Here is an 18,784-nt window from a genome sequence, read left to right on the forward strand (position 1 = left end):
CGACAGAGCAAAGAAGGAGAACAAAGGGAAAGTGACCACTAACTTAATTCGAATTCGAAATAAATGTGCAGATGAGATGCTTTAAATCAAAGAAGACAAAGTTTCGCCTTCATTGCACAGTCACGATGCTTATTGGCTGATAACTGAGTGACACAGTACTTAACTTTTCACCTCCTGACAAGCAAAGAAACAATAAAGGTAACGCACAACAAACTTTCCCTTTTACACTTTTTGCTCAGAAGTACAAAAGATCTTTTGAGAAGATTTCTTAAGGAGGTTAACAAGTCTTTATTCAACAAAAGGAATATAATGGAATCACTTTTCGATTTTGAATGTATTTCCTTATTAAAATGGATGTAATTCTGTAACCGTTGTAATTAGAAGTTTAACTGTGCGTCAGAATAGAAACTTGTGTTAAATTTAACTATATATAAATTCTATTACTCAAAAAGTACTTATCGCGGAAAATTTATTTCTTTATAACGAATGTTTTAAATAATAAGGAAAGTACCTTCCAATTAATAAAGCTAAAAGTAATAAATTTTTAATTTTTTTTTACTTACATTATTAGATTAAGCAAAATAAATTTTTAGCATTTAATCTCATCAGAATATAGATTAGCATTTGCAGAATCATTTGGCACGACGCTGTTGCTCGAGACCAACACATGATAGTCAAACTTTACCACAATCATGCAATTTTCTCCATCACTTATACTTTTAGAGGGACCACAAAAAACCTTTTTTCACAATATCTATATTAAACGGTTTTAATAAGTATAAAATGTATTAATATACATATTTGTACATTTGGTGCAAATTAGAACTGCACCAATCACCATATATAATATCAGTATTACCAGAATTAATTAAGTATCAATGATGGCGTCATAATACTATGGTATTTTTCTTTTGTTTCTTTTAAACGGATTAGTACCATTTCTCCATTAATAATGCTTTTAACGTAGCTTATTTTTAATTAAAAAAATTACTAAATGTTAAGGAACGTGAAATGTTTTGAAACAAAGTAGAAGCTTATGGAGAAGTAGAAGTTAGCAAATATCGCGGGTGTAATTTTAAAATATTTGAAAGAAAGAAAATGGTCTGCATTATCACAGTATCATTTGTTGACACACATATGTAGAGTATGAGGCAGACAAACTCCTAATTTTACTATATATATAAATATTTTTTATAAAAATAATTAGGAAATTAGGAAAAAAGATTTCTCTTTTGAGTTCTAAGTTAGCAAAAGAATTGTTACGGTTAAAATTACTTGACAAAGCAGAGTTACAGAGTTATGAAAGAATTTCGGGAATCTATTGCTCAAGAAAACATAATTTTTTATTCTAGTTCTTAATATTAATTTCTTTTTTAGTTTTCTTCCATTAAGCGTCTTTTAAATTAAAGAAATAGCAGTTTTTCTTCGTCTACGGCTCAAAAAGAACTTGGTGACATATTCGAAATAAAAATGGTAATTTTTACTAATTCATAATTTAATATTCACTTAAAAACAGACAAAAATTTAGTATATAATTTGCTAACATGGGAAACAATCTGTGAAAAAAAATCAAATATGCCAGCCTAGTACACAATTGGTTTAATGTTGTACCATTTAGTCAGCACCTTAAAACATAATAGGATGCAGAATTTTTTCAACTTCAATAAAGTGTTAAACAATTTTTTTTTCATTTATGCTAGGACATAGTATCGTTTATTGAAGTTCAAGAAGTACTACCGACCGCACTCTACAGCCAATGACCTGCGGCTGCTCAGTGGTTGAAGCACTGAGTCTTTTCAGAAGGACTAAGGTTCTAAGAAGGACTAAGGCCCATCTACCTTGCCTGAGAGTTAAGGAGGCTTTTGTGCAATGCTGACCACATTTTTACAACCACACCGTTGGTCAACCAATTGTGGTTTCTCAACATCCGGGACCAACTGATTCACATAGGTGTGCTGTGAAAATGTTTTTTTTTTTTTTTTTTTTTTTTTTTTTTTTTTTTTTTTTAAACTGAAGTTTAACTACACCTTGTCTGGAAAGTAGAATTGTTAAACGGGCTCCACCAGCTCTCAAATTTGATAGGTTATAAAGATTTATTATCAAACCTTATGAGTAAAACAGGTATTTTTAGTTAGGAATTAAGTAATTTGCTTATTGTACATGCTTCTAACGCTTCCTAAGTTCCATTTTAAAGGTTCTTGAATTGTGACTTACGTTTCGATATGCGCTGTATAAATAGCAACTTTCAAACGCATCTTTAAATATGCCAAGATTACTTTTATTTATTAGCTAGTACAATGAATGTCTACGACTCTGCAACGACTATTATTTTTATTTTTATTTACACCCATTTCCTAACGATTAATTTTTTATCGCAGAAACGTTTCAAACTGTTTCAAGCGTCATTACGTAAAATTATTGTGCTGACATCTGCTCATTAATGATTAACCTCACCTCTTGATAATGATAGATTGAACAAAGTTATATGAAAACATTGCGAATTAAATTTTTACTTTAACAGAGTATTGGATTGGGTATGTTGTAGGCGTTGGTAGCATGAAATTAAAAAAAAGGACATACTGAGCCTGGGAAACGATTTTAAAACAAATCAAACGTTAAAGTATACTGAGTAAAAAGGAAAAAAAACGACAAAAAAAATGGATCACCCTGTATAATTTTTGATCTAATGATCGAATTTTCAAGTTCTGGGACTCATTCTTAGAGATTCGAAGCGGTGACCTCAAATTTGCTAATTGATAAGTTCAGACAATGTGTTAAGATTCGAAGTCAGCCACAAAACGAATTTTCTCTGAATAAATATACCTTCTTTTCGACAGATCGTATTTCTCACCCCCAAAATGTACGGGGTAGTCGCAATCTGGGAAATATGGTCCCCTTAGTTTGGTCAGGAGAGAGATTCAAAGTTTGGACTCCCTAATGTTAATTTGACTTTTCGCGTATTTCGCCATATCTCGAGAACTTTTGAAGCGAATTGAAAAACTTTTTTCCACAATTATAAAATTCGTTTATCCGAAGGTATATACAAGAAATAAATGTCAGTAAGTATTTATTATTTTCTTTAATTTTATTCTATGTAATAGTGGTCGAAATAATTTAAAATTGTAAGGTGCATTGTTTTTACATCATATTAATATATGTAATTTTAGATGGTAATATACAAAATTTGAGCAAAATTGGATGAATAGCTCCTGAGAAATCGAGTTTGATATATACGACTTCTTTCAGAATTGGATTTCATTTTGGTATGTAAAAATACATACTTAAAAATATCATAAAATCATATGACGCATAAAATGATGTACGAAATTGTGTACCTTACGATTCAAAATTTTTTTGACTATTATTTACATGAAGTAATAAAAAATAGTAAATATTTGCTAAAACTTTCTTGTACGTAATTATGTTCAGAAAAACAAATTTTATGATTGTGTGAAAACAAATTAAATTCGCTTGAGATGTTCTCGAGATATGGTGAAATACGCAAAAATTAAAATTAACCAAAATTTGAGCAGCTCTCCTGACTAAAATAAGGGGACCACCAGATTGCTGCTACCCCCTATATTTTGGGGAAGAGCCGCAATGGCTCAGGGGATAGACCGTTCGCCTTCTAATGTGGCTAACCGGGTTCGAATCCCAGTCGAAATGAATTCCGCATCCGACGTGCACCAACCACAGTGCTGACATGAGACGAAACATGGGTTAGAGTCCCCTTGCCTTCAGGCTAACCGTGGGAGGTTCTCGTGGTCTTCCTCTCCATCCAAAGCAAATGCGGGTTAGCTCCATCAAAAAGTACTCCACGAAGGCAAATTTCTCCCAATACTCAATCCAGGAGTTCCGTTGTCTTCTGGATTGGGTTCAAAAGTACAAGGCTACGGAGTTGAACATTAATAGTCGTAAGTTCATAAAATTGGATCGACTGTTCAACGACTGTTTTAATTTAATTTACTATATTTTGGGGGCGGAGAAAGCAAAACGTCCGCTAACATGAATTTGCGATAAAAAATATTTGTTTGAAAGTTTTGTCAAATCTTTCCTTGTAGGTTAGTTTTATGGCTTGAGGAGATGGATCGTTAAAGTTATGTCTAGAGTATAAAAAAATAATTGATTATATATTAATAGCACTTAGTATATTTCAAGTCTACGTCCATTATTTAGTAAATACAAACTAAGGACGTAACACGTAACTGCTTTATTTAATGTATCGTGAATCGTTTTTCTTACATTATTTTAATGTAATTTAGCTTTGGTGTTTAAAATGCCTTTTGGAAGAAAAAAAATAAAATAAAACGGAAATATAATCTACAATAAATTGTTTTACTTTTATTTTGTTTTCGAGGCTGCGTAAGGTAAATGTTGATTGACAAATTCTTCTTGAAAATTTCATTTATTGATCTTATTTCTTTTTATTTTTTTTATTTTTTTTTTTATTTCATTTTATTTTTAGACAACTTTTTTAAGGCAATAGTAACCGCAAGACAAGAACAACAATCCCCATAAGAAACAGTTCGCATAACGTTAGTCTTCTCTACACACATTTTAAGCAAGCATATTTTACACATTCAAGCTTGTTTTTATATTTCATTTCGTAAAATGGATAGATTAAAATTATTTCATTTTTCCACTATCATGAAAAATCTCTAGTTAAACCTTCGTATTTTTTTTATTCAAGCAATATTTATTAATTGTTCAAAATGATTTGGAATTTACCGACATTTGATAAATTAGGATAATAAAAAATTATAGCAGTCTCGCGAAAACCAATGTAAAGAAATTAAATATTTGGAAATTTAAAAAAATGTAAACTCACAAACGCTACTGTGGTTTGACTTACATTATTTTATTCATAAGAACTTAAACACATTAAGACATGGAGGATAAGAAAAAGATTACTAAATTGGATGCATTTTAAGGGTTATTACAATTCACAGACGCATACTTATTATTAAATTATACGATATTCAAATGGACTATACAAAAAGTATAGCCCTTTAGTATATAAAAGTACATAAAAGTATAGTGGTGTTATAGTTATTATCTTTTTTATGTATTATTATTATCAAAATTATAGATTATTGATCAAAAAGAAAACTACAAATTCGTCATCGTATTCCATTACCTAAAAAAAATATTTTTTAAGCAGTGGTGCCATCTATATTTGGATTGACGAAGTTAAAAGCAAAGACATTTTCCTTCCGAAGGATTTCAAAATATATTGTTTACGTTTTCAGGATCATCATAATTTCAAACAAAATACTCTTATTGATTTATTAGAATTACATCAAGTATTAAAATATATTATCCACTGATGTGTATTTCGTCAGTTTAAACGAAATTTCATTTATTTTGCTCGAAATGCAGAAGGGTACATCAAAACAATGAATTATTTAGCCTTTATAATTTTTACTAGTTGATTTATTCATTAACGAGTTATAATCTGCCCAAATTACTGCATTAAAACACAAACTAGTTAATCGAGGTCAATTTTGGAAAGATTTAAATTTCTCAACGGACTTCATTCTCCTTAAAAATATTCTATACATCTACTATTATACATTTCACATTTTCTCAAACACTTTAAAAAAAAAAAANATCTTTATTATATATATATATATATTACTATTACGATTGTTTTCGAATATTTTTTTATTTCTCGCAGCGTGTTTCTTTGCGTAATTGATAAATATATAGAATTACAGTTTTGAAAATATGTTCATATATTTGAGAAATCTCTTAATGCATAAAACTTGAATTAATTTAAAGTTTAGTATGTGACGTAAGAAGTATTGTACAGGAAAATAATTACATTGATCAGCACTGGGCTTTTACTATGTTTACATCATAAGTAATAAACTTTCATTGCTTACAAAATGCTTGTTCAAATAAATATGAAGCATATTTTTTGCCTTCGATGCGATTTTTTCTACTTAAAAGCTAATTTGAAAGCTAATTAATCATGTAAAAATATTAAGAACGATAGATAGAATTATTAAGGGTATATTGGGCCTCTTAGTTTTTGAAGAAGTAGTTATAGCTCCAGTTGGTGCGCAGAGCTGAATTTACTTTTATTTGTATCTTGATTTGTAACCATAACAGTATAGCCATAACAGTATAGCCATTTGTAACATAACAGTAGCTTTATCCTTTTAAATGTCATTTATGAGAACATAGGCTATTCTAGGTACTGCATCAGGAATAAGTGACTTGTCGACACCTACATTGTGCGTCCATATGTAAATAATTTTAATTTAACCCTCCCAATTTTTTTTATCATTTTTTTATCATTATATTTTATTGCATTGAATAGAGTTGAAATACGTAAAAGATAGAAGCTCCTCTTACGGTTAAACTTAAATGACCTTAGATAATCGCATCACGAAAATAAAAAGGTTCTGTAGACTAAGTTTGACACGAATCAAAATGAAAAAATAAGAGGGAAGAAATAAACAAAATTAAAAAAGGTATATCTGCAATTCATTAGTTCGTGAAACCCTTGCATATTTACCTTTGAAAGTCAATTAATTAATAAAAATATTGCAAATGTTTCCTTATTATTAAGAACATATTAAAAAGTAAATAAATATGTCTCGAAAAAATGAAACGTTGCATTTTATTTTTAAAAAAAAAATAATAACATTCATAAAATTACGGAGAGTGATTGAAAATGCTGAAAAACTAAGATCTAAAATTATGTTGAATTCTAAAAATCAAATGAATTTACTAAAATGAATTTTGTATGAATATACTAAAATGAGTAACATAAAAATATGTAACCAAGCATAATTTAATTTATTTTATAAATTATTAAAAATCTTTAGTCTTTTCTACTTGATATTACAAGAAGAAAAAAAAAGGTTTCAAGTTAGACATAAATTAAAAGATTAATAAATAAAACGAAAAATAAAAGGTTTTCCGAAAATGCTTGATATATCATAGTAGTGAAAAGATTTTTTTTTAAGTAAGTGAGAACTAAAACATAAATAATTTGCAATGTATGTTGAAAAATGATTTCTTTGATTTGATGCAACTTTAGAACCGTCCCTTAGGGGAAACTGAAGACACTTCTGAATTAAACACTGCCAGATATAATGCATTTTGCTTATGCGATAAAAAAGACTAATTATTCAAAATTGTTCTGAAATTAAACATTACGCTTGAAACTCTTAAATCTATTATTAGGAATTCTGAAGAAAGCTTGAAATAGTTACCCGTTCTTTTATTTTCTAAAGCGCTACGTTTTTTAAACTCTAATTATAATAGTTAATTATATAACCCTAATTATATAATACTTTAATGGAATAACAAAGCTCTGTTTGAGAAATAGCAAATTTAAAAATTGATTGTTTTTAAAGAAATTGTCCTTAATAAAAGAAAAAAACGTTAAGCATTCTTATTAGAAAGTCAACTTCAAAAAATTATTTCCTCCCACATTATATTTCAATAACTATACATATAAATGTAAAAAGTTTGCTGAAAACAGTAAACATTACATCCTTAACCAACTTGATGTGTTTCTAATATTGTTCTTTCATAATAAATCTTTTTAACGTAATGTGCCTTAAAAACAAAGAAAATTCATATCCAGAAAAATAAAACTTTAAAGCATGTCTAGAAAACTACCTTAAGATAAATGAATCGATGCCATTTGGTAAAAAGTAAATTTGAAATATATTCGAGATAAGTACCTTTTTTACAATTTGCTTAGAGTTAAATAAGACTCGAAATTAATGTTTTTAAATAGAAAAGGATTATACTTTAATTAAAATAAATGCTGTTTGACCTGCAAAAATAAAACAATTTAAATTTCAAAATAATTTGTTTCTGCCTTTAGAGTTACGTTTCCTTTTAAGAAATTCGATTCATATTTTAACTGCGTTATTTATTTCTTCTCTCTGTTCTCGATTTTTCTAAAATATTTATTGTTTTTAACTTTTATAAAACTGATAGAAATGGAGCAGAAGCAGTGATAAAATAAGCTGATGGAAATTAAGATGTTAAGAGGAGAGGAAAATTGATTCAAAATTCTTTTTAATAAAAAATATTATTTTCACATGTTTTCAAAAATTGCATGTAGAAAAAAATTAGGTAAAATTTCTTTACTGTCTGGTAATGACTGGTTAAAAAAACATGATTTTTGTCAGCAAAACTAAAATATACGGTTTTTAAATCAGTCATTTAGTAACTGATTTAAAAACCATTCCATTCATATGATAACCGTTAACCGGAAATTCTGGTATTCAAAATTATAGTTCTTATTACCAAACATTTAGTAAAAATATATTAAATTAAAAAGTAAATTAAACGGAATACATGATTTTCATGCCATGTTTTGAGGTATCATGATTAAATTACCAAATTTTACCACATTTGTCAAATTTTTATCACATATTATAAATATTATATTATGTTATAATATTATATTATAGTATAATATTTTATTGTTAATGTTTCCAAAATCATTACCAAAGTCCTTCGGTAATAATTACCGTACTTTTTGGTGCTTCTATAAGCCCAGAAGAGCAGTAAATTTTACCATATTTTGGTAGTTTTAACCATATTTTTTCCCATTGTGCCATATTGCAATTTTTTCTCCTTTATTTTACAATTATTTTTATGTAATTAAATGAGAACTCGGAATAAAAATTAATAATTGTAAGAATTTGAATGTTGAATATTTTTATTTTATTTAAATTTTGAGATTCTAGAATTTTGTAAGTTTAATCACACAAAAAATAGATTGATAAGCCTACTTTTATCCTCACTATGGATTACTTAAGGTGTTTTTTTATTTGAATTACTGTTACTTTACAGTGCTTCCAAATGTACTAATTATCTCGCCAAAAGTATCCGGATAACCAGTTATACGGTTTCGAAGAGTTCTGAGGCCTATAATAATATGATTTCGGCCCTCTTTTGCACTATTACTTTATTACTGTGGTTTCAAATGTATTAACTATCTCGCCAAAAGTATCCGGGCAACCAGTTATACGGTTTCGAAGAGTTCTGAGGCCCATAATAATATGACTTTGGCTACCCCTTTTGCATCAATGACAAGTCTGCACACATCTGGGGAGACTTTGATAAGTTAGATTGGTTTTTGATAGGCGGCTAAAGGAATTGATTTTTATTTACAGCAGAAGTGAGTGCAGGATGAACGAGCCTAGTAGTAAAAACCCTCATGCACTGCAGTGAGTACGGCAAATAAATAAAGTAAGTGCTGTAAATAAATACTTTGATTATTCCATAAATGAAGTATTTGCAGATTGTTTTTCCTCTAAGTTTCATTTCTATTTTTAAAAAACAAGCAAACAAATGGTGGAAAATTGCTCTGAGACTCCTTTTTTTTAAAATATCTTTGTTTACTTTAGTTATTTAGTTTAGTTAGTAATTTGACTCGTTTCTCATAAAAATTGAAAAACTGAGTTGAGAGAACACCCTCAAAGTAAAGAAATTATTCTTTGTTACTTCATTAAATTCTTAAATGTATAGGAAATTATTTTGTTCAGCTTCGCTGCATGTAATTAAACTTACATTTTAACAACACGATGTCTTTATGCATAATTTTGAATGGTCTTATATTTACAAATTTTGCTACACCTATGCTAGATGAAGCCGAATTTTTACAATAATTATCTTTCACTTGTGCTGAGGTCCCAGACGAATTTAGATTTGTGAAGATAGTGATACAAATTAACTTCATAAATTCTGGTACCGGGACAGTGGGGATGGTTGATTTGATCAGTTGCGTAAAGTTGCGTAATCTGAATTCTGATTCGTCTCAGAGATTCTCAACAAGACAGAGCTCTGAGAAAGCCTGTTCCAGTTTCTGGACACAACCATTTCATCACACCATGTTTGCGCAAGTCTTGATGTGTAAATGGAACAGCTATGGTCCCTATATATTGCATCTATACATAAAATATGGGCCTTCCTCAATTCTGAGTATGGAGCAAAGAAGAGCAGCATTGACTAAATCCTCTGAGTTCATCGTTCTAACTACATGAACTGAAGGACCAAACAAGTAAGAACAACTCCAGAATATCATTACTTTATTTATTAAAGTGGGAGCTTGGATATTTTAAATCGGATTACATATTATTCACATTTTCTGCATCTTTAATACAGTTTTAAATTGGATCATATTGTCGTACTTGTTAAACTGAAATTTACGATTCCGTAGTTCAACATGCGTGAACATATGGTCGAATTTGCCAACTTATTAAATTTCTAACAATTTTTTTAACATATTATGATTGAAGGTGTTATGAATTCAAAGTTGAAGTTATTTTTTGAGCTTGAATAATAATTTTTAAAGCTTTGTTTATGAAATTTTAATAACTTTCCTGTCTTAAATTTACTAAAATTATTTTTAAATTAATCTTGGATTATTGCATATTAATTTATGTTGTATAGTATTGATTAAAAGCTTTTGTTCTTGAAATTTAAATTATCAATTACCATTTCAATGAACCGAAAATCAAAGCAGAATAAGCATAAATATGCATTTCATTTATTTTTTATTTAAATTGCCTCAGACTATATTATTCTAGCATATTTTTCTACGAATTTAATTTAATCTTTGAGCCCGCATCTCTAAAACTTTTAAATATACTAAACCCTGAAGGTGGAAATACACAACGAATAAAGATTTATATTTTCTATTTCACCGTCGACGGTCATTGATGCGGAATAATTAAATTTTCGGGAAAATATCTTTAAGGCAATTCTCGATTATTCCGAACATTCAAATGATTATTGGAAAATATATGCTGCTGGAATAGGAAATGATTGATATTCCGGGAATAGTATAAATAAATATGCCTTTTTCTCGAAACAGTTTGGCTCTTAGAGGAAATGATTTTTCCACAGAAAATTTGAAACTTATTCTATTACTCGTATCATCAAATTCATAGAGAAGAGCCACTTCAAGCTTTGATGTTGACAAAAATTTCTTTTTGAAGCATACTGTAACGGAGAGAGATTAGTTTTCTGATTGTCATACCAAATATTAGATGAGAGGTAACATTTTGATCCTTTCAAAGGAGTTACCTTTTACTGATAATTTTTATCATATCATAATAATTTTACGTGATATTGATATAACTGTAAGCTAGAAGAATTAGCAACAAGCGGACTAACCATTTTGGGCGTAATTATATACATCACGCAATTATAAATTGCTTGATTAATGGTTAATATTTCAGTTTTATCTATAATTTTTTTCAGTTCAAATTATGCTTCTTTGCAAGAGATGTTACCTTAGAGGATTCAATTTCTATGAGTGTAAATTTCCCTAAAAACGGAAACAGCATAGTTTTCTTTTTCAAATCAAAAAGAAGTTTTTACGTCACTGTAGTAGCTTAAAATATTAAAAATTGATGGACAAACTTTCATTGTCCACGATAAAATTTTAAATTTTGAAAAAAATCTCGATTTAATATTTAAAGGTAAAAGGGGAATTTTAATTAAGTAAAACGTACACATCAATCCCAAATCCCCGTGTTTTGAGTGTAAAAATATGTATTTTACCAGTAAAAAAATTTATAATTAAAATACGAATAAAAAATTACGATATGAATAACTCGTGGTGTCTGTTTTGTGTCAGGGTGATATATCGATTGCAAAAAAGAGTGATTAGGTTAGAATACTTTTCATTACACAAAGATATATTAACTTGAGAATTAACTATCGGGAATAAAATAAACTGGCTATGGTTTTGTTCTTCAAATTTCAACTTTTTTGAAACCTGGATAATTTGCTGCGGATATCAATGTTATCCACATTTCCTGTATGAGTGAAGTAAGCGAAGATAGCTCCTTCGAGATACTAATATTTTATTAAACATATTTACATTTATATACAAGTTGGTTTGATTTACAAGAAGCATCATCACAGCAGGTGATGAGAGAAATACTGACAGGCTGTCATGTGTGTGCTGGTATTTATACAATTCTAAGAATATGACGTCAGAACTCTTATTTCAGTTCACTTCAAAAATAAGTAAAAACACAATTGATTAAAGACCAACAAATAACAATATGAAATAAACTTGATTTTATGATGAGCGGCGAACCTTTCACCACACAGTATCCCTCCAGTGACAAAGTCACGATACCAATAACGATTGTTTAAAAACAATCATAAAATACAAAGTAGTAAATTCAAATATACGTCTTAATTACGAAGAAAAAAAAATTTAACTTGGAAATTGGAATACAATTAATAGATACAAAATATTTAGATGCTTTTATATTCCATACTCTTTAACAAAATATTTTGGGAAATGCACACAGCGACCAGATTTTGTAACAATTGGCTTTTCTTCCTTTGTTGGAGATGAGGATTGGCTTTGACGATTACGAAACTGTGCATAGTGCCGGTTGCGAGACCTACTACGTGTCCGCAATGCTGCTACTTCTTTTCGTAGTGCTTTAACTTCTTCTAAAAGCTCAAAGGTGCATTGTTGGCTTGAAGAAACTTCGCAAACTTCACTTGAAGTTGACACTTCCATTACTTTATCAGCGATTTCAGCAGCTCTTGTTGAATTTAGAGAAGGGATTGCGGCCAATATCGACTGAACATGCTGTGGTAGCTGATTTAGAAATAGTTCCAAAAGTAGCGAATCTGAGATTTCGTGGGATTCAGCTCTTCTCTGCATAGTGCGCAAGAGTTCACTAGGCTTTCTATCTCCTAGTTGCTCTCCGGAAAGTAAACGTCGAATTTCCTGGGACTTTGTTTCCCCGCAGCGTGCAATAACTTCTTCTTTCAGCTTTTTGAAAGGATCTTCTGCGTTAGGAGTTATAATGACGTCCCTTACAACTGCGGCTACTTCAGGAGGAAGATGGGCGAAGCAGTAGTTAAACTTTGTTTTGCTCTCTGTAATTGGCTTCGGTGTCGCAAGCTGGAAAGTTGCTTCGACCATATGAAACCACAGGTGTGGATCAGTAATATTGAAGATGGGAATTTTTACTGCAGATGATTCCGCCATAGTTGCAGTTTCCTATTAATCCAAGAACCAATAACGGGAAAGATCAAAAATAAAAGTTACTTGTATCGTCAGACATCCGGGTCACCATTGAAGTAAGCGAAGATAGCTCCTTCGAGATACTAATATTTTATTAAACATATTTGCATTTATATACAAGTTGGTTTGATTTACAAGAAGCATCTTCACAGCAGGTGATGAGAGAAATACTGACAGGCTGTCATGTGCGTGCTGGTATTTATACAATTCTAAGAATATGACGTCAGAACTCTTATTTCAGTTCACTTCAAAAATAAGTAAAAACACAATTGATTAAAGACAAACAGATAACAATATGAAATAAACTTGATTTTACGATGAGCGGCGAACCTATCACCACATAAGCAATAATTCGGTAAAAATTTAAACCATAATATTAAATTAAAATAATAAAATTAAGATTTTAGGATTATAGAATGATTACGGATGCACCTGTTCAGGCTAAGGCTAACTGTGGAAAGACTAAGGTTGACTACGGAAGCACCTTTTCAGGCCAAGGGCGAAGACTGTCACATCTTTTTAAGATGTGGATGTATACGGAGGCATTTCAAAATGCCCAGTGGCGGACATTAATTCTTCTGTTGATTGTTGATAACATTAGTCATTGTTTTTAACGAGTGTGCTAGCAAACAACAGGTATTGCTGCAATTTTGCTGCGTATAGCTAAGTTATCCAAATTTCATGTATAAGCCACAATTTGATGAGAATAAAAACCATTAAATTAAATTAAAATAAGAAATTCAAAATAATATTTATAGAAGATTTTCGGATGCACCTTTTCAGGATATGGATACCAGTGAAAGCAGCTCTTCTGGCCAAGAATGCTTACGGAAACATCTTTTCAGGACAACGACTAAAACATCCTCTCAGGATGAGGATGTGTAAGGAAGCATTTTAAAACGCCCATTGACAAACATAAATTCTTATGCTGATCAGATTAGTCTTTTTCTTTAAGGAGTGTATATGCCAACAACAGATATATCTGCGATCATATGCTTCAAGTCATCTTTCTGAGAGCTTGGAATAATGAAGGATGTTTTTTAAATTGCTTCAGCTTAATATATGTATACAAAAAAACTTCACATTTTGAGTCACTTAAAATTGGAGTCACGTTCTAGTCTTATAACACACTGTAAAATATTTCGGATACGTTAAAATGCAACTGCCTTCAAACCACCGCTACTTTTTACAGTAAAATCAATTTATATCAGAACATGCTATAGAACAAAAATCCATTATACCATAATTCTTGCAGTTATAGTTTCCATAAAATCACTAAATCAATCTAATTAAATAAATATTACTGTAAAATATAAGGTGAAATATTTACGGAAAAATCAATTTTATGATAAAACAGATTTTAAGAAGGATACACACGAATTACAGGTACCTCATACTGAAATTTGATCCAGATTTCTTTTCAGTGCTCATACACACATGTTAAGCAGAACTGTAAAAAGCTTTGCAGTAGTCTAAAAGCAAAAATCTCTTAAATAAATAAAAAAATAAAATATGATAGCCAAAAATATTTTGAAATAGAGCCAATTTTCCGAGAATTTCTCCTGCTAGATGAGAATTATTTAGTTCTTTTCTGGAATAGATTTTAAAGTTCAGATAAATGCTTTTTTACATTACCTAAACTGTTTGGAAACTAAATATTTCATGTTATTCTCATAATTTTACCCTACCTGATAATGGCCAAAATAGTTATACAAATAGTATGTCCTAATTTATCAGGTATTGTTTTATTTAATAACAAAACCTTTATTGAAAACATTCATAAGTACTATAGCTTCAGAAGGAGTTGATCTATTTAGAAGAGCGAAAATAAAAATCACTTGGAATTAAAAAATTTTTTCATAAATATATTGTACAATTACTTGAATTTATTGAAAAAAGGAATTGTTTGATAATACAGTATAAACGAATAAAAACGATCACAATAAATTAGATACAGAAGTTCAGTTTTAATCTTGTGTAGAATATAAAAGCATAGAAGTTGAAATAAAAATTAATTAGTATGACCCATAATTACTTAAGAGTGTGCATAACTTAGTGAAAGAAAATATGTACAAGCGTAAAAAAAGTTCTCTTCTCTTTAATTTAATTTACGAAAGCTTCATTCTAACAGTGTATATCTAAAAAAACAAAACATCCATTAATATTAGCAAAAAAAAGTTAAAACAAACACAATTCTGGACAGGAAAAAGTTTTCATTTTCTTGGCTATGAAATTCGAATTGAGAAGGCAGCAATTCATTTCTCAATCTTAAGATTCTTAGCGAAATCCGAAATTAATACTTATAGGCTGACTACGCAGGCATCTTTTATCATTTCAAAAATTCCAGTGGCAGACGAAGAGGCTTTCGCTGATTAGATTAGCCTTTGCTTTTAACGAGTGCATATGCAACCGACATGCATGACTGCGCTCATACACAATAATCCATCTTTCTGACAGCTTGGAATAAAGTTTAAGCACGACAGCTTCATAAAGAGATGCCCCATCTATTTAGAAAAGCGTAATTTAAAACGATGAATTTTCCAACGGAACAATGTCTCCGGACAGTTTCGAGGCTGGAAACTTTATTTAAGTAGTTAGATGAGATTGAGAATGTCGAGACTTTAGACGAAAAAAAAAAAGAATTTAACTTTCGAAGAAAATCTTTCTTTGATGGCTCTGAGGCATATGTTTAAACAAGGTTTGGAGAAGTGTTGTTTGTTGAAGTTATGTCATTAAGTTTGACGCAGTTAAGCAGATTCTTTAAACATTGAAGTAGTTTAAAGTCAAAAGGTAAAGAGAAACTAGTAAAGATGTAATTTGTAGCAAACTTGCGTAACGAATGCGAAAAACAATTTAAATTTTTAATAGTTTTAATCCATCGTTAAACCGTATTAAATGGAGTTAATAAATGCAGGTTAAAAAAAAAACATTTTATTTAATGAGCCTATATATATATATATTNGCATGTTTTAACTAATAAAATGTTCAATGATTGGTAATTTCATAAGAGAGGAAATCAAAATTTAAATGTTTTATATACTTTTTATTCTTGTTTCGTTTATAAATATGAATTAAACTATTTATTTATATAAATATTTAGTTCATAGATATTTTACAGATACATATATGTGTTCAAAATGTTTTTGATTAAAATATTATTTATTTAAAAGCCTCACCTGTATCTATGGTGGTATGAAATTGTTTTTATTATTATTACGGTATTTTTCTCAAACCAATTTATTGATTTGAAACATTTTAGTTCAGAAGCTTCAGCCTCTTACCATGTTGGTGACTTTATACAATAATTACACTATTCTGCTTTTATATTGCATGGAGTTTAAAAATAATTTTAAAAATAAGTTTAAAAATAAGAAAATGTTTTGAGCTATAAAGTTTGCGGGTGGGAATTTCATGTCAATACAAAATTTCATTCGAGATAAATCCAAAAAATGTATAAAAAAATAATTTTTTTTCTATCACACAATGATATGTACTCAAGTTTTAGTGTTTTTGCTTATTGGCTTCAATATTGATTCAGTGAGTTTGGAAATCAATCAAAATATATTAAAATCAAGGTTAATTTTTAAAAAAATTAAAATTCCTTGTTATTGGTAATAAAATGCATAGAACATGGTTTCTTATTAACTACAGTACCAATAATAAAGTCCATGCATTGTAAATAAAATTGTATATTGATTTTCGCTTTAACTTGGTTTCAAAAAAAAACTTATACCTTTTTATTTATTTTTTAAACAACCTGATAAATTAGGATTTATTTATTTAAAGTTTTATACCCTTTATACTCTATATTCTACTTCAATATGTTCCTAAAAGCAAAATTACAACAAGACAACAATAATACGATAATAATCATAATATTTAAAATCTCTATAATTTATGTTTACCCCTACTTAACGAATTAAATCCAAATGAGAAACTCACTCATTTTGTAAATTTCATAAAAAAGCTCAGTATTAATTTTAATCTTCCTTTTTGAAAGTATCACACATATTAAAACTCGTTATACTTCCTTAACTTAAAAAATAAATAAAAGAATAAATTAAGATTTATTTATTCAGGGTATTATGAAAACTATTCAAAATATTAAACATACTCTTTGTAATTTGCATTGGACTGCAATGTGTCTCTTAAAGGAAGATAGCGATAAAGCAACAATAATACGATTATCCTAATAATGATAGAGTAAATCTATATAATCTATATTTACTTATTCTTTACAGGTTAAATTCAGGTGAAAAACTCGTCTATTTTCTTAAGAACTCAGTACAAAATTTAGTGTTTCTCTTGAAAATACCGTACATACTATCAAAACCCTTTGTCTTTACCAAGCTTGAAAAAAAGAGCTAAGTTGAGCAAAGAAGTTTGGGGCAATTAAAGCAGTTCGAAATGCTTACTCCATGGACCATGGAATACTCTGTTGACAGGGGAGCCTCATTTGATCACCTCACTAAACACTCTGTACACAAAATGAGATTGTGAACGGACTCGGGGAAAGCCTCGAGGGACATTAAAAGGGGTGATGCACTTAAGGGTCCAAATTGCTCCAGTGTCTGAGTCTGTAACTAGGGACCAGACGTAGGAAGATATATCAACCCTTCCTAAGAACTAGCCTCGCTTCTAAAGGATTGGATTGGGAATTTCATGTCATTGATACATGGTTCTCAACTTACTTTGTTTTGCTTAACGAAGAATCAGAGAATGACTATGTGATGATTATGTTGTTTGTTAAAGAAAGATGTTAGTTCCAGAGTTTTGTAGCATTGTTAGAGGTAAATTTATGAGAGCGGAATTATCACCGATAAATTATGAACTTTCAATGCAAAATTAATTGTTAAATTAAAAACCCCATTTGATCGTAATAAAGATTGGCGATTAAGGTTAATGAGACATTGATAAATAAAGCTCCCACAATTTTGATGTTGATTTATGCCAACGATTCGTCTTAGAAATGTATAGCTTATAGATGTGACGTTCTATAATAGATGTCGATCGATCTATATTATAGATGATTTCTATTATAGATGACGATCTATAATAGAAAAGTATTCTATAACATTTATTAATATTTTTTCATTACGTTAAAGCGTAGCTGATAGCAATTGCTCATAGGATGACAGATGATATTAGTTTCTTATTCTGCTTCATAATCCCAATTGTCTTATATATTTAAATATTTTCTTTAAATAAAATAAGCATTTTAAATTAATAACCACATCAAATACCTGCAACTTTCATCTGAAATATTTTCATTTATATGTGTGTCATTTAATGAAAACATAGTTTATTTTCACTTTAAGTTTTAATGAACCAAAATGGCTTTTTTATCACAGCGTTGTCAAATAATGTGTAAATAACTTTCAGTAAAATCTGAAATTTAGGAAGAAAAAAAAAGTTTCTATATGTTATTACACTGAAGTTCCTAATGATGATGAACGGATTTAAGCCCTTTTACCACTTGCCTCATTGCCTCTTAAAATATCATTTACAAATATGATTTTTTTTTATGAAAACTGCGGATATAAGTACATTTTAAATTATTTTTCGATTATTTTTCATTATTTTTATTATTCAATTATTTTTATTCATTTAAATAATGCATTTTTAAATTAGTCAATCTACTTTAATAAAGTAATATATTTTAACGATAATAATAATTTAGAATATTACAAATTCAAGGAGAATTTTAATGTTTATTACTCGGTTTTGTTAAAGCAAATTTTA

The 18,784-nt window shown here is 29.2% G+C and overlaps 1 protein-coding gene across 1 annotated transcript; it reads right to left on the bottom strand.

Moving 5' to 3' along the window:
• Positions 1-12,265: 12,265 nt before the first annotated feature.
• LOC107450270 (uncharacterized) lies at positions 12,266-13,386 on the bottom strand. The gene has a single exon (XM_016066030.2). It carries the CDS (start codon positions 13,004-13,006, stop codon positions 12,266-12,268), a length of 741 nt encoding a protein of 246 aa, XP_015921516.1. The 5' UTR covers positions 13,007-13,386.
• Between the last annotated feature and the right edge of the window lie 5,398 nt (positions 13,387-18,784).

The sequence above is a fragment of the Parasteatoda tepidariorum genome, chromosome 4 (genome assembly GCF_043381705.1).
Source record: "Parasteatoda tepidariorum isolate YZ-2023 chromosome 4, CAS_Ptep_4.0, whole genome shotgun sequence".
In the NCBI taxonomy this organism is placed as follows: domain Eukaryota; kingdom Metazoa; phylum Arthropoda; class Arachnida; order Araneae; family Theridiidae; genus Parasteatoda; species Parasteatoda tepidariorum.